This window comes from Panthera uncia, chromosome B1 (assembly GCF_023721935.1).
Source record: "Panthera uncia isolate 11264 chromosome B1, Puncia_PCG_1.0, whole genome shotgun sequence".
NCBI lineage: Eukaryota > Metazoa > Chordata > Mammalia > Carnivora > Felidae > Panthera > Panthera uncia.
The window spans coordinates 158,705,364-158,727,872 of NC_064811.1; the positions used below are offsets into that span (position 1 = coordinate 158,705,364).

The 22,509-nt window shown below is 34.0% G+C and overlaps 1 protein-coding gene across 4 annotated transcripts in view; it reads left to right on the plus strand.

Annotated features, from left to right (window-relative positions):
• The window catches only part of ADAM2 (ADAM metallopeptidase domain 2), a 136,626-nt gene that overhangs the window by 105,108 nt on the left and 9,009 nt on the right, over positions 1–22,509 (plus strand). For all 4 annotated transcript variants that reach the window (XR_007457984.1, XM_049631467.1, XM_049631466.1 and 1 more), the window contains 3 exons: positions 10,964–11,147; positions 20,825–20,902; positions 21,155–21,296. Coding sequence is in view for 3 of the 4 variants with exons in the window: in XM_049631467.1 (XP_049487424.1) it covers positions 10,964–11,147; positions 20,825–20,902; positions 21,155–21,296 (404 nt within the window). In the remaining variant the exon portion in view is untranslated. The remainder of the gene's footprint in view (positions 1–10,963; positions 11,148–20,824; positions 20,903–21,154; positions 21,297–22,509) is intronic.

The window sequence follows — 22,509 nt, forward strand, 5'->3', positions numbered from 1 at the left end:
AGTGGCTGTGTGGTAGCATTTAGACCCCCCAAAAGACTCATAAGCCAAATAAAAATTTTATGGCATAATATTTGCTAATATTTGTAATATGCTCACATTGATACAACAGACATAATTTTCAGGATATCCGTTTTGTTAAAATACTGCATATACCTTAAATAACGTACATAGTGATAACTCTATGGTATATAATTCATTTACTTTTGTTATTTTTAAAAAATGTTTACTTATTTTTGAGAGAGAGAGAGAAACAGAGAGAGAGCATGCATGCAAGTGGGGGAGGGGCAGAGACGAGGACAGAGGGTCCCAGGTGGGCTCTGTACTGACAGCAGAGAGCCTGATGTGTGGCTTGAACTCAAGATGACCTGGGAGATCACTTCTTGAGTTGAAGTCTGACGCTCACCTGACTGAGCCACCCAGGCGCCCTACTTTTGTTAATTAATCTAACTTTAGCTTTTGAATTCTTAAGTTTTAAAATGTTTTCATTTAAATTCAAGTTAGGTAACATACATTATAATATTAGTTTCAGGTGATTCAGTACTTACATACAACACTCGGTGCTCAACACAAGTGTACTCCAAAATCCCCATCACCTATTTAACCCATCCCCCATCCACCTCCATTCTGGTAACCATCAGTTTGTTCTCTATAGTTAAGAGTTTGTTTCTTGGTTTTCCTCTCTCTTTTTTTGCCCTATATATATATATATATTTGTTTCCTAGTTTGCACATACGAATGAAATCATGTGGTATTTGCCTTTCTCTGACTAACTGATTTCACTTAGCATAATAATCTCTAGCTCCATCCATGTCATTAAAAATGGCAAGATTTCATTCTTTTTATGGCTGAGTAATATTCCATTGTGTATTGATGTCCACATATTCCTTATCCATTCATCAATCGATGGACACTTGGGCTGTTTCCATAATTTGGCTACTGTGGATAATGCTGCTGTCAACATTGAGGTGTATGTATCCCTTTGAATCAGTATTTCTGTATTCTTTGGGTAAATACCTAGTAGTGTGATTGTTATATCATAGGGTAGTTCTATTTTTAACTTTTTGAGGAACTTCCATACTGTTCTCCAGAGTGGCTGCACCAGTTTGCGTACCAACCAGCAGTGCAAATGGATCCCCTTTTTTCCACATCCTTGCCAACACCTGTTGTTTCTTGTGTTGTTGATCTGAGCCATTCTGACAGGTGTGAGGTGATATCCATTGTAGTTTTGATGTCCTTGATGATGACTGATGTTGAGCATTTTTTCATGTGTCTATTGGCCATCTGTATGTCTTCCTTGGAAAAATGTTTATTCATGTCTTCTGCCATTTTTTAACTGCACTAACAGCACAGAGCCTGACATGGGGCTCAGTCTCACAAACCATGAGAACATGACCTGAGCCAAAATCAAAATTCAGATGTTCAAATGACTAAGCTATGCAGGTGCCCCTCTGTTCAGTTCTATTGATCTGTGTGTGTGTGTGTGTGTGTGTGTGTTTTGTGTGTGTGTGCCGGTACCATGCTGTCTTGATCACTACAGCTTTGTAAGGTAACTGGAAGTCTGGAATTGTGATGCTCCCAGATTTTCTTCTCTTTTTCAAGATTGCTCTGGCTACTCAGGGTCTTTTGTGGTTCCCTACAAACTTTAGGATTGTTTTTTCTAGGGCTGTGAAAAATGATGTTGACACTTTGCTAGGGATTGCATTAAATATGTAGATTACTTTGGATAGTATAGACATTTTAACAATATTTATTCTTCTAATCCCAGGAGCATGGAATGTTTTCCATTTCTTTGTATGATGTTCAATTTATTTCATAAGTATTCAATAGTTTTCAGAGGACAGATCTTTTACCTCTTTGGTTAGGTTTATTACTAGTGATCTTATGGTTTTTGTGCAATTGTGAATTGGATTGATTCCTTGATTTCTCTTTCTGCTGTATAGGAATGCAACCGATTTCTGTACATTGATTTTCCTGTAATTTTTTGGTGGAGTCTTTTGGGTTTTCTGAGTATCATGTCACCTGCAAACAGTGGAAGTTTGACTTCTTCCTTGCTGACTTGGATGCCTTTTATGTCTTTTTGTTGTCTGATTGCTGAGGCTAGGTGTCTTGACACTATGTTAAATAACAATGGTGAAAGCTGGCATCTCTGTCTTGTCCCTGACCATAGAGGAAAAGCTCTCAGGTTTTCCCCATTGAAGATGTATATGGTTTTGATTATGTTGAGGTATACTCCCTCTAAAGCTACTTTACTGAGGGATTTTATCATGAATGGATGTTGTTGTACTTTGTCAAATCCTTTTTCTGCACAATTGAAAAGGCCATATGGCACTTTGAAATCTTTTTTTAAAGTTTATTTATTTTGAGAAAGAGAGAGAGAGCCTGAGCAGGGGAAAGGTAGAGAGAGCACGTGAGAGAAAATCCCAACTAAGCTCTGCACTGCTACCATGGAGCCGATCCTGGGGCTCGAATTCACGAACCATGAGATATGACCTGAGTCAAAATCAAGAGTAAGACGCTTTACTACAGCCACCCAGACACCCCAAATCTTAGTTTTAAAATAACTCAAAGGTAAATAGGCATTATATTCATGCTTAGTAAATTTTTGGGAGTGTAGATAAACTGATACATGTGTTTAAAAAGAGTTTTTTGTTCTCATTTTTAGTTTCGTATCTAAAAGTATGTAGTTCTAGGCTCTTTGCTACAATGCATTATCCATGTGCAAGAGAAAACTACCCTTTTAAACAGTAGTTAAATGTATGTGAAATGAGATTAATAATACTTTCCCTTTCTACCTCATGTGACTTTTTATAGAATTTAAATTTCATGTTAAACACTTGAAAACATTACTGTTTTACCCTTATAAAGTTAAACACTTGAAATACTACGGTTTTACCTTTGTAAAATTTTGCCTGAAGTCCATGTGTAAATATAGCATACTAAAGATAGAGTATATATAAATTCCTTTTGATTATTTTTTTAATCTTCACTTTGCTTGGTTTTATTTGATTTTTAAATGTATGTGGATTATAATAATTGAATGTACTTTAAATGCAAAATTTCATTAATATTTCCATCATGCAAAAATGTTTTCTTTAATCTATACCCCATACAACCTCATCTCAATGATGATAGATAAATGTAGTCTATTAAAAAATTTCATATAAATGGAACGCTACAGTATGCATATTTTGTGTTATACTTAATATTCCGACACAGTTTTCAGACTCAAATAGATCAATCTTCTATTAGATTTTATTTTTATTGCTAAGTAATTTTGATTTTCACTGAAAATTACTATATATATGTTAATTAATATGATTAGTTTATTCATTCTTTATTGATGGTCAGTTATATGGTATATATTTTAGCTATTATGAATAAAACTGCTATAAACATTTAAGGTCAGGTCTTTATAGTGTAATATTTTTTCATTTATGTTTGGTAGATACATACATAGTATCATTACTGAGTCCTATAATAAGTTCACATTAACCTTTTTAAGAAATTGCTGATTGTTTTCTAAAGTGGCTGTGTAAATGTACATCTACATTAACAGAATTCAAGAGTTCTAGTTTCTCCACAACGTGTTACTACTTGGTATTATCATTCTTTTTTATTTTAGCCACTCTAGTTGTAATTTGTTTTAATTTACATTTATTTACATTTACACTTATCTAACTTTTGAACATTTTCCCAAGTCCTCTTGTCAATGTGTATCTCTTCCTGTGTGGTGAATTTATTAATTTTTTTTCCATTGTATTTGGAATAGATTAGTATTCCTACTATTGAGTCTTATCTTTATATCTTTTTATTCTGAATTAATTGTGGATTCACAAGAAGTAGCAAAAATATATATAGAGAAAACAAAGGCCCCATGTACCCTTTAGTTGGTTTCCCCAAGAGGTAACATTTTATATGATTTATATCAAATGTATTTTATCTGTAGTACAATATCAAAACCAGGAAATTGACACTGGTAAATAGACCTTACCCCCCAGATTTCCATCAGTTTTACATGAGTGTGTGTCGGGTGTGTGTGTGTGTGTGTGTGTGGTGAATTGCCATCTTAAAAATATTGAGTTTTCAATTGATAAATATATAGGATTTCTCAATTTATTTGTTTTCTTTCATTTTTCTCAACCAGATTTATTAGTTTTTTTGTGTTCATATTGCATTTATTTGGGTAAATACATTCTTAAACATTCTACTTTTGAAACTTGTGAATAGAATAGTTTTCTTAATTTCATGTTCACATTGTTCATTGCTGATATATAATAATATTGAAAATGCAAACAAAATTTTTATATTGATCTTTTATATTGTGTGACCTTCCTAAATTCATTTTTTTTTATCTGAGTTTCTTAGCATTTCCATGTCCAGGATTATTTTATTTTGAATTGTTTATTCTTTTTTAATTAGGATGCTTTTTAATTTGTTTCTTTTGCTTGAAAATGTTGCAGTATAAGTGGAGAAAGAAGAGACTTTTGCTTATTCCCAAATTTATTAGAAAAATTAAGCATTAAGTTTATTATTAACTGTATGGGGTTTTTTTTTGGGGGGGGGGATGCCTTTTACCAAACTAGGAAAGTGCTCCTGTATTCTTACTTTCTAGAGAGTTTTAAATCTTGAATGGTGGATTAGCACCTGGGTTGCTTAGTTGGTTGAGCATCTGACTTGATTTCAACTCAGGTCATGATCTCAGGGTTGTGGAGTCGAGCCCTGCATCAGCTCCATGCTCAACATGGAGCCTGCTTAAGATTTTCTCTCTTTCCCCTCTGCCCTTCTCCCCCATTCATTCTCTCTCTCTCTCTCTCTCTCTCTCTCTCTCTCTCTCTCTCTCTGAAAAACAAACACCCTCCCTTCCCACCGACCCCTGCCCCCGCCACCGCCTGCCTGCAAAATCCAGAAAATCTTGGGTGGTGGCTGAACTTTTTTCAAATGCTTCTCATCCATCTATTGATATGATTCTGTGTTTTCTGTCCATTATTCTATTGATATTGTATATTACATCAATCGACTTTCAGATGTTAAACCAACTTCGGGTAATGTTTTTGTTATTTACTCTGACAATGTCTGGGTTTTAAAATATGCTTTTTAAATTTATTTATTTTCTGATGCTCTTCTTTTCTTTAGGTAGATCCAATTTTCTGACCCATATCATTTTCCTTATGCCTGAAGAATTTTTTTTTAAACATTTCTTGCAAAACAGGTCTAGGGGCAAAAAACACTATCACTTTTTGTTTGTCTCAGAAAGTCTTTATTTCTCCTTACTTTTGAAGAATAATTCACTGGACACAGAATTCCAAGTTAGATTTTTTTTCTTTCAACCCTTAAAACTTCCCTCCACTCTCTTCTTCTTTCATTGTTTTTACGGTAAAGGGATGTTGTATTTCTTATCTTTGTTCTTCTGTAAGTAAGGTATGTGCCCAACCTAGTTGCCTGCAAGATTTTCTCATTGGCTTTGGTTTCTTTAGGTGCATGCAACATATTTGTGTGTGTTCTCTGAGTTTCTTGCATTTGTGATTTAATGTCAGTAGTTGTGGAAAGATCTTGGCTGTTATTTTCTTAAATTTTTTTTCCCTCCATTTTCCTTCTCCTTCTGCAATTTTATTATGAATACGTTACAGTTTTTGATATTGTTCCATAGTTCTTGGATTTTTTTCTGTTATTTTTTACCATTGAGTTTTCATTTAGGAATTTTCTATTGACCTATCATTGACTTCACTGAGTATTTTGCTGTTTTGACTGAGTTTTACTGATGAGCCCTTGGGGGCCATTCGTAATTTCTGTTACTTTTTTTTTTTATTTTGCAATTATCTTCTTTTCATTCTTATAGATTATTCTGACAATTTCCGTATCTCTGCTGACATTTTCTCTCTGGTAAAACATAATGAACTACTGATGTATGATACAAAATGGATGAACCTTACAAAATTATAATAATTAAAATACACCAGACAAAAATCCTTATGATTTCCCCTATATAAATTTTCCAGAAAAGGTAAATCCATGGAGACAAAAATCAGGTCACTGGTTACTTGGGGATGGACTCATCAGTAAAAATTGATTCTGAATGCCCACAAAGGAAAATGGACTCCACAGGATTTTGGTGATATTTGCACATAAATATATCCTTAAAATGATTTGATTCATTTTAATCTAAGTAACTTTTTTATCTTAATGAAACTGTGGGAAATTTTGCATGAGAGTTCCTACTCCATGCCTCACTTCCATCCTGAAGCCATACCAACAGGAATGCTTTAGGCAACAAGCTTCCAGCCTTGTGGGCCCTCAGGTCCCCACCACCGAGCTGGGGGGGGGGCAGCAGGGAGAACTCTGAGGGGTCTGGGAGGGGCACTTAGGAGACTGCCTGATGCTGCCCTCACCCCCACCCCCACGCTCCCCTCCCAGTAGAGGCTAGAAGACAACATGAAGGCCTAGGGACACTTGGGGGCTGCCCAGTCTCTGTTCCGGGTCAGGGAAATGCTGACCAAGTGGAGTTTTCTAATGAAAACAGATGCCCCCCAAAAAAAGAAAAAAAAAGAGTTTGGAAGTCATTTCTCTTTTCGTAACAACAACAAACTAAACAACTAAACAAACTGAAATCCATGACTTTTCTTTGACCCATCAGAGAAATGAGGTTGCAGAAAAAACCACCTACATGAATCCCAATAGTTTATTTTTGCTTTTGTTTCCCTTGGCTCAGGAGACATATCTAGTAAGAAGTCTTCATGGGCAATGTCAAAGAGGTTACTGCCTGTGTTCTCTAGCATTTTGATGTTTCTTGTCTCACATTTAGGTCTTTCATCCATTTTGAATTTATTTTTATGTATGGTGTAGAATGTGGTCCAGTTTCATTCTTTTGCATACTGTTGTTCAGTTTACCCAACACTATTTGTTGAAGTGAAGAGACTGTCTTTTTTCCCATGGGATATTCTTTCCTGCTTCTGTGTGTGTGTGTGTGTGTGTGTGTGTGTGCGTGTTCTATTTAGCTGTATTGATCTAAGTGATATATGTGTGTATTTTTGTGCCAGTACCATACTGTCTTGATCACTACAGCTTTGTAATATAACTTGAAGTTTGGAATTGGATGCCTCCAGCTTTTCTTTTCTTTTTTGAGATTTCTCTGGCTATTCAGCATCTTTTTTGGTCCACACAAATTTTAAGATTGTTTGTTCTAGCTCTGTGAAAAATGATGTTGATAATTTGCTAGGGATTGTATTAAATGTATTGATTGCTTTGTGTAGTATAGACATTTTAATAATATTTGTTAGAAGAACAAATATTTCCATTTCTTTGTGTCCTTTACAATTTCTTTCATAAGTATTCCATAGATTATTTCCCTCTTTGGTTAGGTTTATTCCTAGGTATCTTATGGTTTTTGGTGCAATTGTAAATAGGATTGATTCCTTAATTTCCTTTCTGCTGCTTTATCATTGGTGTGTAGAAATGCAACAGATTTCTGTACATTGGTTTTGTATCCTGCTACTTTACTGAATTTGTGTATCAGTTCTAGCAGAGTTTTGATGGATGGAGTCTTTTGGGTTTTTCATGTAGAGTATCGTGTCATCTGCAAATAGTGAAAGTTTGGCTTCTTCCTTTTCAGTTTGGAACCCTTTTATTTCTTTTTGTTGTCTGATTGCTGTGGCTAAGACTTCCAGTACTATGCTAAATAACAATGGTGTGAGTGGACATCCCTGTGTTGTTCCATAGAGGAAAAAAAACTCTCAGGTTTTCCCCATTGGGAAGATATTAACTGGGTTTTTCACAAATGGCCTTGATTATGTTGAGGTATTTTCCCTCTAACCTTACTTTGTTGAGGGTTTTTATCATGAATGGATGTTGTACAGATCCTTTTTCTGCATATATTGAAATGATCAGATGTTTCTTATCCTTTCTTTTATTAATGTAGTGTTTCATTTTGGTCATTTGCAAATATTGAGCCACCTTTGCAACACAGGAATAAATCCCACTTGTTAATGTTGATTTTTAAAAAATGTATTGTTGGATTCAGTTTGTTTGTATTTTAATGAGAATTTTGCATCAATTTTGACAAAGGATATTGGCCTATAATTTTCTGTTTTAGTGGTGTCTTTTTCTGGTTTTGATATCAGGGTAATCCTGACCTCATAGAATGAATTTGGAAGTTTTCCTTCCTTTTCTACTTTCTGGAAGAGTTTGAGAAGAGTAGACATTAAGTCTTCTTTAAATGTTTTTTTTAGAATTTGCTTATGAAACCATTTGGCCTTGAACTTTTGTTTTTTTGGGAGGGTTTTGATTACTGATTCCATTTCTTTGCAGGTTATCAGTCTATTCAAGTTTACTATTCCTCCATATATGTTTAATATCGTAAGAAGGTTTCCAAGTATTTTGTGGAGTGAGTGGATCATTTTACATTTCCATCAACAGTGTAAAACCTCACCAACATTTGATATTGTAATAACTTTTTATATGCTTGTAGGGTTTTGTTTGTTTGTTTGTCTGTTTTCTTTTGGTCATTCTAAAAAGGCAAAACCATTCTGGTTTCACTTTGAATTTAAGTACTAATTAATGAAATGATCAGTCTTTCATGTGATTATTAGCCTTTTTCATACCTTCTTTGGTAAATTGTCTTGGCAAATCTGTAGCCTATTTTCAAATTGTGGTTTGTTATCATTAAATTGAAAAATAGTTTACATATTCAGAATATAATTTTTATCAGATGTATGAAATGTAAATATTTTCTTTAAATCTATCCCTTTTCTTTCCTTAATGGCATCTTTCAAAGAGCAGAAGACTTTAATTTCAATGAAGCCCAATTTATTCATTTATTTTTTTACAGATTATGGTTTTGGTATAGTATCTGAGAAATCTGTGCTCCATTGCCATAATAGTGGTGAAAGCAGAAGTATTTGTTTTGTTCCTGATTAAAGAGTGGTAGCATTCAATCCTTGGACTTTAACCATGATGTTACTAGTTGGTTATTCATACAGCTGTTATCTGTTTGAGGAAGTTCCTTTCTATTCCCACTTTGACTAGATATGTTTATCATGGATCAGTGCTGGATTTTATTAAATGCTATTTCTGTGCCTTTTGAAATAATTATGTGTTCCCTTCCCCTTTATTCTGTGACTTGGCTCTTAGGTATTAACCCAATGATACATTCCTGGGTAAATCCCACTTAGTCATGGTGTATAATCATTTTATGTAATTCTAGATTTGGTTTGCTAATATTCTGTTAAGAATTTTTGTGTCCATATTTATCGTATTGTGGTGTCTTTTCTTTGCTTTGATGTCAGAATACTACTTGCCCATAAAATAAGTTAGAAAATGTTTTATTTTTCTCACTTTCTGTAAATGTTTGTGTAGAATTAGTAATATTTTTCATGTATTTTATAGAATTTATCACTAGAGTCATGTGGCCTTAGGCTTTTCTTTGTAATTAGGGAGCACATTTAGATTCAAGGTAAATTTAGTTTCCACTGCTGTTACTTCTTATCAATCATTCTTAGATCTCTCTAGCATATGCATGTAGCCTCTCTGTCAGCTAGGGATGTGATATAAGGATAGTTTATCACTACCCTTAATGGAGCTATTACTTCCAGGATTGTGTCTTTGATTTTTATCTTATCTGTCACTAACCCCAACTAGGATTTCAATCTCAGACTCATAGTGCTGCTGGTTTTACATTCTTTCCTTACCAAATTTGCTACTTTATTCAAAGTGTTAATGGGTGAAGTGTTTTGTCCTCTTCACCATATCTAGAACCATTTTGCTGACATTTAATTTAATAGTTTTCATGGCCAGCTCTGACTCTGGTAAAATAACAGCATCAACTGACCTGAGAGGGCATAGGAGCAGATTCAGTAAAGAAGACCACAGTTCCCACTACTCTTGATTTTATGGCAGCTTTTCATAAATACTTCTCACTTTTTTGTTTGTTTTGGTAAGTTTTATAGCCCTGAAATGGTTGTTTTGACAAATTTGCCCAGTTTTATGCTTGTTTGGGGAATAGATGATTTAACTATATCTTCTCTTTCTCATAGCCCCCTCATGTACATTTATCTGTACAATTTTCTTTATTCTGTGTCTAACTTATCACAAAATCTAGCACTGATCCATGATAAATACTCTCACATAACTAGGAATAAAAAGGGACTTCCTCATCTGATAAAGCTATCTGCATTTTGTAGTTTTGCAAGCTTCCATCTAAGATCAATTCCCTTTAGTGTGAAGAACTTGGTGTACATTTTCTTTAGTCCAAGACTGCTGATGATAAATGTTCTCAATTATTGTCTGAAAATACCATATTTCATTTTGAAAGGTATTTTCTCTGCACATAAAATAGGAAGACAGTAGATAGTTTGTTTCTTTTTTGGAATTTGTCATTCAATAATCTGGTTTCCATTGTTTCTGTTGGAAAGTCAGTCTTAAATTGTATTATTACGCTTTTGCTTTTCATGCTTTTTAATATTCTGATTACCTTTATCACTTTTTTTGTGGTTTACAGCACTATCTTTATGATGTATCTTAGTAGTTTTATTTTAATATTTATTGTATATAATGCTTCTTGGATGTGGGATTCAATGTTTTGTCAGTTGGGACCCATCATCCTGAGAGTAGGAATTATGTTTGAAAAATTAAAAAGAAAATCCAAAGAGACTGGTATTTAGAAGAACTTTACCAATTTTTAAAAATGGAATAAGCTTGGAATTGCTTATCTTTAAGAATCAAAAAAGAGTGAAAGAATTACTTTAAAAAAAGTGATCAGGCTAACTTGGAAATGGTTCAAAATTATTAAAATGTTCAGTTATTATTTACAATGCAGGTAAGGCTTTTATATTTTCTTGTTGTTTTACAATTAATTGCATGAATCTTTTTGCAAGACTTCAAATGCTTTACCTAAATCTTTTTGATTTATAAATGATATTCTAATATTTCTTTTTATTGAAGGCTAATGATTTCATTTATGGGTAAATTATAGGGATCTGCAGTGTGGAAAATTAATATGTGAATATAAAAAAGAAGAAATAATTAATATTCCAAATGCCACTGCTGTTTATGCCAACATAAATGGACACATCTGCATTGCATTGGATTTTCCACATGATTTTATAATTAGCAAAAAGATGTGGGTAAAAGAAGGAACTGTTTGTGGTAATAATAAGGTATGTAGTCTTTTTCCCCAAATAAATTCTTAATATTTTATACTCTATTTTCAAATGCATGTTTAATATTTTTCTCATAATTGAAGTGTGCATTTGATTTCAAAAATAAAAACTTTAAAAATAAGAAAAAACATTTTAAATCTACATTCATGCAGATTATTTTTCTATAAACATTTTATTGGCTATTTAGTACTTTTTTTCATTGATATTAATGTATCTTCACTGAACGGAGAATCGTACTGTTCTTTCACTAGATTTTAAAAAAAAAATTTTTTTAACGTTTATTTATTTTTGAGACAGAGAGACAGAGCATGAACGGGGGAGGGTCACAGAGAGGGAGACACAGAATCTAAAACGGGCTCCAGGCTCCGAGCTGTCAGCACAGAGCCCGACGCAGGGCTCCAACTCACAGATGGCGAGATCATGACCTGAGCCGAAGTCGGTCGCTCAACCGACTGAGCCACCCAGGCGCCCCTCACTAGATTTTATTAAATTGTCTCATGGTACATAGAGATGTAATTCATGCCATGAATTATCTTTTAATAGATTTACTTGAAAAGAACTGTTAAAATAATATACACTCGTTTTAGTGATGAAAATAATAAAAATGAGATAAAAGCAAAATCTTTCAAATGCATATATATGAGATGTGACTACTTTCCATGTTCATGGACCTTCCAACAACTATTTATATACCCATACAAACAATTGTGAAATACTTAGTATACTAACTATATTTTATATATATGTGATACTTGAATTTTTTTCTTCCAATATCTTATCTAAACTCAAGTTAACATATAGTGTCATATTGGTTAACATATAACATGATCTTACATGTAGAAAGCCATAAGCATTACACAGAGATACAGAGATACACGCACTATATTAGAATTAATAAATTCAGCAAAGTTGTAGGATACAAAATCAGGACATAAAAATCAGTGAGTGGAATCTCTACATAGTAAAGGTGAACATTCTGAAAAGGGAATTATGTTATCAGCTCCACTTATAACACCAATAAGAATAAAATACTTAGGAATTAACTTAATAAAGGAAGTAAAAGGCTTGTACACTGAAAACTATAGCTAACATATAGTGTCATATTGGTTAACATATAGTGTCATATAGTTAACATATAGTGTCATATTGGTTTCAAGTGTAGGATTTAGTGATTCATCACTTGTATATGCAGTGCTCATCATCACAAGTGTCCTCCTAAATGCCCATCACCATTTAGCTCATTCCCCCACCTACTTCCCCCTCACCCTCTTCCCTTCCATCAACACTGTTCTCTTTTTGCTTCCCTTCCCTTATGTTCATCTCTTTTGTTTCTTAAATTCCACATATGAGTGAAATCATATGGGCCATCTGGGGCTACTCTGGGCTTGGGTTGGATCAGATCAGGAGTTTCCTAGAGATGTGGTAACACCAAACTGTAGGGCACTTTCCTTGTGTTGTCTCCGGAGAAGGTTGGTGGGCAGGGCCTATAGTCAGACCAGATGCCTGTCCCTAGTCCACTGTTGAGGCTGCAGTGGCACTGGTGCGTGTGATTATTTGGCACTCTTCCCAGGGCAAGAGTCATGTTAGAGTGGTGCTGGCCACTACTGGGGCAACTTGCACACTGTTTGTGGCACTACTTTGGATGAATATGGCCAAAGGCATATTGGAGGCAAATATTTGTAGAAGAACTCAGGGGGAGGGTTAGCAAGGTTTGTGTGGGCCTGCTGTGGTGGACAGGCTATGTCTGCAGGAGAATGCAGGGGCAGGGTGGCCTACTAGCAAACTAGATGGAATGTTGATGCTGTGCTGTTTCACACAGGTGTCTGTGTGTCTAGTGTGTGGGGCAGAGAAGAGAAATAGTGCCCTCCAGCTCCTTTGTTCCTGGAAAAGTCTCCCCAAGATCCCTCTCTTCCGGCTCAGACTCAGAGATTAGTAAACAAATCTCCCTCTCATATACCCCATATACACTGCTGCTTCTGTGCTCCATCTCCACGCGGCTGTTGTGCTGTTTCTTTAAGGGCTCAAGTTTCCAATCACCTTTCCTGGCTCTCCCAGAGCCAAGCCCAGTGATTTTTAAAGTTCCAGGCATTAAGCCTCACTGATTGTAAGAACTTGTGAAATTATGCCCTTCTGGTTTTCAAAGCCAGATGTTATAAGGATTTGACTTTCTCATGTGAGTTCCTCATGTCTGAGTATTCTGGTGTGAGGAGGGGTTCTTTCTCTGTTTTCTCCACGCCTGAGGTATCTCTACCTCCTGTGGACAGTCCTGTAATTCTGTTGAGCTCTGGACTATCCCTTCATACTTTCTCTGAGGTGGTCTTTTTTCTACATTTAGCTATGGAGAGTCTGTTCTGCCAGTCTACAGGTTATTTTGGGGGGGTTCTGTACACTGATATGGGCGTTGTCTAGTTGTATCCATGGGACGAGGTAAGCTTAGGATTCTCCTACTCTGCCATCTTCCCTGGGAGTGTAGCTGTGTGTTTTTAATAGATAGTGCTTACTATATTGAGGTAGTTTCCCTCTACTCCTAATTTGTTAGATTCTTTTTTATCATTAAAAGGTGTTCAATTTTGTCATATGGTTTTTCTACTTCAATTGAGATGGTTATGTGATTATTTCCCCCCTTTATTCCTTTAATGTAGTGTATTACATTGATTTTTGTATGTCGAATCATTCCCACGTTCCATAAATTAATCCTACGTGGTTATTATATGCAAAATTTTAATATGTTGTTGAATTCTGTTTACTCATGTTTTGTTGAGAACATTGCATTAATATTTACAATCAATATTTGTTTGTAGTTTTCCTTTATTATTGTGTCCTTGGTTTTTATATTAGGGTAATTCTGGCCTTATAGAATGGATGTGGAAGTGTGCCTTCCTGTTACATTTGTTAGAAGAATTTGAGAAAGACTGATTTAAATATTTGGTGAAATTCTGTAAATATTTAGTAAAATTCACTAATGAAGCTATCTGGTCCAGGAATTTTCTTTGTTTCAAGGATTTTGATTACTGATTTAATATCTTTATGAGTTCTAGGTCTAGTCAGATTTTCTATTTCTCTTCGATGTAATGTTGGTAGATGGGGTGTTCCTAAAAATTTGTTCATTTTATTAGCTTATCCAAATATTGGTGCTCAGTTTTTCACCGTATAAAGCTTGTTATTTCTGTTAAATTGATAGCAATGTGCTCACCTTTATTTCTAATTTACTTATTTGAATATTATTTATTTTAGTAATTCTAGGTAAAAGATTTTTCAATTTTTTTGGTCTTTAATTTTTATTCTCTAATTCGGTTTTCTGTTTTCTCTTTTATTTCTGTTCTAATCTTTGTTATTCCCTTCCTTCTGCCACCTCTTGGCTTGTTTGCTTGTTTGTGTGTTTGTTTGTTTATGGTGAAAGTTTAAGTTTTTTATTTAAAATTTTTCTTCCTTTTCTAGGGGCACTTGGATGGGTCAGTCAGTTGAGCTTCCAACTCTTGATATCGGCTCAGATAGCATAGTTTATGGGATTGAGCCCCGTGTTGGTTTCTGTGCTGATAGCACAGAGCCTGCTTGGGATTATCTCTCTTCCTCTCTCTCTGCTCCTCCCCTGCTCACACACACTCTTTCTCACTCTCACTCTGTCTCAAAATAAGTGAATAAACATTTTTAAAAAATTTAAAAATAAAATCATTCTTCCTTTTTAACGTGTTGGCTTACAGTTAAAAATTACTGTCAGCAGTGTTTTCCTGCATTTCATGTCTGGTGTATTGTGTTTTTGTTTTCTTTTGTTTCAGAATATTTTCTAATTTCCATTGTGTATTTTTGTTGACTAGTTTTTTTATTTAATATGTGATAATTTCACATATTTGTAAATTTTTCAGTGTTCCTTCTGATTTTACTGTATAGTTTCACTTTACTGTAATTAGAAAAGATACTTTGCATAATTTCAATCTTTCCAAATTTATTAAGACTTGTCTTGTGACTAAATATGTCCTAATGTATACAATGCCCATGTGCAGTTGAGACAAATGTGTATTTTGCTATTGTTAAGCAGTGTTCTATATATGTCTATTAGGTCCAATTGTTATACAGTGTTTTCACATCCTCTATTTCTTTATTGATCTTCTGTCCCCTTCTTTTCAAAAGTGGAATATTGAAGGCTATTATTGTAGAGCTATCTATTTCTCTCAGCAATTCTGTTTGTGCCATTATGTGGGAGTTCTGATGTTTGATATATACATGTTTATCATGTGTATGTTTCTTGGTGAATTTTGATTACTTATTAATCTAGAGTGTACTTTTTTTCTTGCAATGATAGTTGATTTAAAATCTATTTTGTCTCATATTATTATAGCCATTCTCATTCCCTTTTGTTGTTTCTTTCATGGAATATATTTTTCCATCCTTTCAATTTCTACATGTTTGTGACATTGGATATCAGGTGAATGTCTTGCAGAAAGAGTCCCTTTAAACATATAGTTGATGGGGCGCCTGGGTGGCTCAGTCGGTTAAGCGGCCAACTTCGGCTTAGGTCATGATCTCGCGGTCCGTGATTTCGAGCCCCACCTTGGGCTCTGTGCTGACATCTCAGAGCCTGGAGCCTGTTTCGGATTCTGTGTCTCCCTCTCTCTCTGATCCTTCCTCATTCATGCTCTGTCTCTCTCTGTCTCAAAAATAAATAAATGTTAAAAAATAATTAAAAACAAAAAACATATAGTTGAGCAATGTTATCCATTCTGTCACCCCATGGTATTTGATTGAAGAATTTAATCCATTAACATTAATGTAACTGATAGAAAAGGACTTACTTTTGACATTTTATTATTTCTATATTTCTTATAACTTTTTTTGTACATCATTTCCCCATCACCACCTTCATTTTTCTTTAGTTCATGTTTTGTAGTAACACATTTTTTATTCTCTTCTCTATACCTTTTGTATATATTCTATAGATTATTATATTTGTGGCTACTATGGGATTGCATATAGCATCCTAAAGTTATAACAATCTAATTTGAACTAATACCAAGTTAACTTCAAGTATACACAAACATCTACTCTTGTACATCTTTGCCCTCCACACTTTTTTTTGATGTCAAAAATTACATTTTATATACTGTGTACCCATTAACACAGACTTATAATTATTTAATTTTATGTATTTGTCCTTTTAATCTCAGAAATTTTCAAAATGGAGTTATAAATGAAAACTACAATACTACTAATTTTTATACTTTCGTCATTTATTTATTGTTACCAGAGATCTTTATTTCTGTGTGTAAATTCTAGTTACAGACTAGCAATTTATCTAGTTATCTAGTTATCTAGTTAAAGACTAGTTATTTATCTTGTAGGACTCCTTTTAGTACTTTTTTGTAGGCTAGGTCTTATGGTAATAAATTCCCTCAAATTTTATTTCTTTTTAATATGAGAATGTATTAATTTCCCCTATCAAATTCAGCTCAGTTTTGTTGGATATAGAATTCTCAGTTGTCAGGACTTTTTATTTTCCTTCTAGCATTTCCAATATATGAGCCCATTGCATTTTGGTTTTAAAAGTTTTTAATGAGGAATCTGCTATAATTTTGTTAAGGATAATTTGTACATGGTAATTCATTTTCCAATTGCTGTTTTTAAAATTCTATATTTTTCCTTTGGCATTTTGTTTGATTATAATGTGTTTTGGTGTGAATCTCTTTGCCTTTGCCTTAGTTAGTATTCATTTGTCTCACAGGATTTGTAGATCCATGTTATTCTTCAAACATGGGACATTTCAGACATCAGTTTTTCAACTAATTTCCCTGTTTCCTTTTTTCTCATCTACTTCAGGGAGTCCCATAATATGTATTTTGATCTGCCTGATGGTATTTCATAACTCTATTTATCTTTGTTCATTTTCTTTGTTTTTTTCTTTCTTCATCTAAGACTCCAAAGTTTAAAATGTCTTATCTTTAAATCACTGATTCTTTCTTCTGCCAACCAAAATTTGTTTTTGAGTCTAAATAATAAATTTTTAAATTTAGTTATTACATGTTTGCATCATCATTTTTTGGCTGCTATTTATAATTGCTATCTCTTTGTTGATATTCTCATTTTATTCATATATAATTTTTCTGATTTTCTTTCTTTCTTAAGCTATGTTTTTATTTAAATTTTCTTTTATTTAACTTTTTCATATTTAGTATAGTTATTTAAAAATAACATTATGTCACTTAATCTTCTTTCTTTGAATGGACCATGTTCTCCTGTTTCTTTTTCTACCTTTTGATTGTTGTTTGTTGTTGTTGTTGTTGAAAATTGGACATTTGAGAAAACAGACATTTCTCCCAGTGTTGGCAGACTAACTCTGTGCTGGGGAAGTTGGGTGTGCTCTAAGCCTTGGAATCAGCCTGAGGAGAAAGAAAGCTTGTGGTCTTCTCAGAACTTTTGTGATGATGCATCTTTCCTGGGCTTCCCTGTGGCTTTTTTGATTTCCCACATACATGGATATTATCAGATGTCTTACTTTTCAAAATATTCTCATGCCATCCTCTCCTTTGGGCTTCAGATGATCTATTGTATGTCTTTACCCATTATTTTTTGCCCCAGGTGCTTGCAAAACTTAAGTCTCCTTGCAGCATTCCTGAGAAGTGTCCATTGCTTCTCCTTATCTAAGATTCAAGTTAGGTTAAACAGAGACCAGTCCTTCAGGTAGCTCCCAAGAAAAGTATGGAATTGAAAATATGGTTTCCTCCGCTCCCTTCAGTTCAAAGCAAATCATTGTGAACTCAGCAGTTTCCTCCTCCATACCAAGACTATGCCATGCTGGGGAAGGGGTGGGGCAAATTTGATTTTAAAAATTCCACAAAGTTTGGAGCACCTAGGTGGCTCAACTGGTTATACATCCAACTCTTGATTTTGGCTTAGGTCATGATCTCATGGTTTGGGCTCTCTATGCTGACAGCACACCTCTGCTTGGGATTCTCTCTCTCCCGCTCTCAAAATAAATCCGTAAACTCTAAAAAAATTACCACAAGTTTTTCTACAATTTTAAATTTGGCTGTTTCTTGATTGGGCATTTTCTTGGTTGCCATAGACCATTGACTATTTCTAGAGTTCTTATTGGTTATTTTAGCCAGCTTTCCTTCTTATTATTTTTAAAATATCTCCAAGATAGAACAAGAACTTTGGACTTTCTAATGCACCATTCTGTTGATGCCTCTATCCAGATTATTTTTTCAGTATTTAGTAAAACCTGCTTATAATTCTGTCACTTGTACAGGGTAAACATGATCACTTAACGTCTATTTGCTTGGTCACTGATGGCCTGTAGAGGAATACTGGCTTCAGATTTGGTTACTTTTGTGGAATCATATTGTCTCATTTTAACTTTTGTGAACTTAAAATTGTTTTCACTTTATCTCTGGTACAGTCATGTGTTCTTTTCAAGGAATATGTGCACATAATTTACTCACTATTTTAAGTCCTCTGTACAAGAAGCTTTCTACAGAATCCTACTCTAGCATAGTGACAAGAATAGGAAACTGCATCAGTTTTCTTATTACAAACCAAATTTTCAAAAAATCTGTTTCAAAGTGTTTGGTGAGGAACCATTGTTTATATTATATTATATTATATTATATTATATTATATTATAATATGGTGATAAAAAACTTCTGTGATTTTGTAGCTAGCTCCCCACTTTGGATGGTGTTTTTTCCTAGCCTTTCTGCATGGTACAACTGAAGTAAGCATGTTAAAGCCAAAAAACTTTTTTTCATTGCACAAATAGAATACTCATAATACCAACAATGGCTTCTCAACTTTTTTCTTCTCTGGTTGAAATAATTTATTTAATGCTTATGAGAGTTATGTTTATCTTCTTCTTGACAACAGCTCTGCAAATTATTTATTTAACTTCTCTGCCCAAGTGCTAGTTAGGTGATAAAGCATCATTGTAACAAAACAGATATATTTCTAACAATAGCAACACTAGTCTGTACCCACAGCTAAAACTTTTGTTCTTTGACCCGAACCCCTCAGAATAGCCTGGTCATCAATTTATAATAAGTATATTTCCTTCTTAAACAGAGGTATGGGTTGCCAAAATTATCAGACACCTTTAATAATGTGTTATTTCATACTCACCATGTTTAGCAAAACCTTTTTTGGGAAGATTCATTGTCTGGTTTTAAAAATTAGTATCTTATTATTATATATTTTTAAGAAGAGACTCCCAAAGAAATACTGACAATATTTAGAAAACATTTTTATAAAAATAATATTTCCAGTTACATGTTCTTTGGTTTGCCATGTCACTCAGAGACTTTTCATAAGGTCAATAAATGTTTAAATATTTAAAAAATATTAAGCATAGTTGAAAGAAGTTGAAAGAAGTCTTCAAAAATAACTGCTAAACTTTTGAGCTTTCTGCATAGCTTTCCCTACCTCAATCAATCATACTACTACTAAGAGTGTTATATAAACCAGAAACCTTGGTGTCATTGACCCATCTTTCTTTTCATCCTCCAATGAAATCAATTTATCATTAAAATTAAGTGTATTAAACTTTTTAATGATACCTCTAATAGAACCATGAGTTTTCATTACACCATTACCACTCAATTTCACTCTATGGTTATCATTTTCTGGACTACCGTAAGGTGTCCTAATTTGTTTCTCAACATTTTCTATTGCCTTTTCCATCCTTTTTTCCAAAACGTATTTTTATCAGCTCTCCATCTTCCATGAAATCTCTAAAAACAACCAATTGCTTGCAGGTTATAGGCCATCTTTCTGCTTAAGAACGTAAGGCCCCACGGGCTCCTGGGTGACTGTGTCGTTTGAGCATCTGACTTTGGCTCAGGTCATGATCTCACAGTTCATGAAATGGAGCTCCACAGTGGACTCCACACTGGCAATGTGGAACCTGCTTGGGATTCCTGCTCTCTCCTCTCTCTCTGCCCCTGCCCCACTTGTGCTTTCTCCCTCTCTCTCTCTCTCTCTCAAAATAAATAAACTTTAAAAAAATAATGTAAGACCCTGCACAATCCTGCCATTACAGTTACTGTCACATCACATTTGGCCTTTTTATTTGTGCATTTCTATATCTTTCACTGCAATATGAACAAAATGAGATTTTTTTGTTCACTGGTTTTTTCTCAGGACAGGCACGCTGTAGGACGCAATTATTTAGTGAATTCATGATTAAATGGTTGTTCTCTGTGTACCAGCTACACTGCTGTTAATATTTCTCAAAAGTTTTGTATTATCTTTCAGTGTAGGGTCATTTTAAATATTATTTCTTTTCCTATAAGTACTTTGTCTTTCATTTCTATCCTTGCCTAAGTCTTGTTCAACATCTGGGGTTGATAAGAGGTTTGATAAGATTAAACTATTCCCACATATCAGATAAATTCCCTGTGCTTTTTTCATTATAGTATTTATGACATAGTTATCTTCACTTTTATTTATTTGATGTCTTTTATACCAGCTCAAGAAGAGAAGATACTTCTGTTGTTTTCTTGACTATCAGATAATCAGAGTCTCATCTAGTGCTGGAAACAGCACTATAAATTAATCAACTTATTGCTAATGTGTTAACACTTATTAAATAAATACCTTTTATATCAGTATCGTAGAGAATTCTTTTAATGAAATGTCAAATATAGATGTTATTTCAGTTATTTTACTTTGGCTTATTTTCTTTTCAGGTTTGCAAGAATAAAGAATGTGTAGATGCTGGATATTTGAATTATGATTGTACTCCAGGAAAATGCAATGAACGTGGTGTAAGTTCAGTAATGTGATGTGAGAATAGAAATCACTGAGAGTAATACTAGAAAGTAAACACATAACTGAACACACAAACACAGACACACACACACACACACACACACACACACACACAAGCACACGTTTATATACTCATAAACCACATAAGAATATTGGCCTCATTTGACCTAAGTATTATTTTAAAATTCTACTGGAACACAAATAATTATAGCTCTTATCTTAAAAGATGATATTTCTCCTGGTTTCAGGTATGCAATAATAAAAAGAACTGTCACTGTAACCCTTCATATTTGCCTCCTAATTGTGAAACTAGTGATGATGCATGGACTGGTGGGAGTGTTGACAGTGGAAATTTTCCGCCTCAAGTAGCTGCTGGCCTTGACAGTTCTGGTAAGTATTAATAAAAAATTGAAAACATAACTAAAACTACATTTTAACTTATTAAATTTAATAAAATAAATAATATTTTATTTAGTTGTCTATAATCTATATTTAGATTAGATATGGCCTTAAATAATAAATCATATGAGGAAAGTTTATATTTTACTTGTAGAGAGTAATATAACATAGGTAACATATATTATATATAAGGCATATCAGTAAAAGCCCAGGCAGGAAAACAAAAATCACTTTAGCCCTTCACACAAAAGGAATTCAACATAAGGCATCAGGCAACACACAATGGCAGAGATGAAAGCCAACTGGAGAATCTTTAGGCAACACAGGAATCCACTATCACTTCAGCAGTTGGAGGGACAATGAAAGGAGGCAGTATTACTAGTACCAAAATCTGAGCCATCTAGCATGACTTGTAACTATGGTCAGGGTTACATACCAGCATGTAGATCACAAGCAGAGGTACTATCTATCATGAAGAGTTCTAGAGCATATAAGCCACTATGGGAGAAGGTGCAGAGACAGGGGTTAAATACTATAAATAATTTGACTATTCTGACCCTCCAAAAGTTTTTCAGTTACTCCTGTTAGCCTAATATAACTAGAAGTCTGGAGTTCTTAGAAAATGTAGTTTCCTACAATTTTTCTTCAAAGAAGATGGATTTTAGAGTAAGCCAAGCATATCCAATGATGATTAGGGACAATCTTAATATAAAAACCTAAATTTCAGATAATTAAAGCAGCTTTTCCCAGATTTTGAGCTAGAGGTAGTTCTTAACATTTCCACATTCATTCCAGTGTTTGCCATATGGTAATAGATTGATAAGTTAAAAACATTAGAGTATACTTAATGCATTTCAAACTGTTTCCATTCTGTAGAACAATTAGTTTGCAGTAACTTATCTTCAAATCAGCTGTAATTTATTGCTTTTGTCCATGCACACACATGTCATTTCACCAATAATCAGAAGAGACCACTTCTTTCATTGAGTCCAGGTTGACTTTAGTGGTATAACTGATCAATAAAATGTATAGAAGTGAGATTCTGACTGGGTTTTTTAGAATACCAATTCTTGCAACTCTCATTGTTGGAATGCTCATTCTGTTGAAAATCATCTTCCCTATTTGAAATTTGACTACATTGAGACACAAAATATGAATTCCCCAAATTCATGACGCACAAAAATTAAATGATTGTTTTAAATTT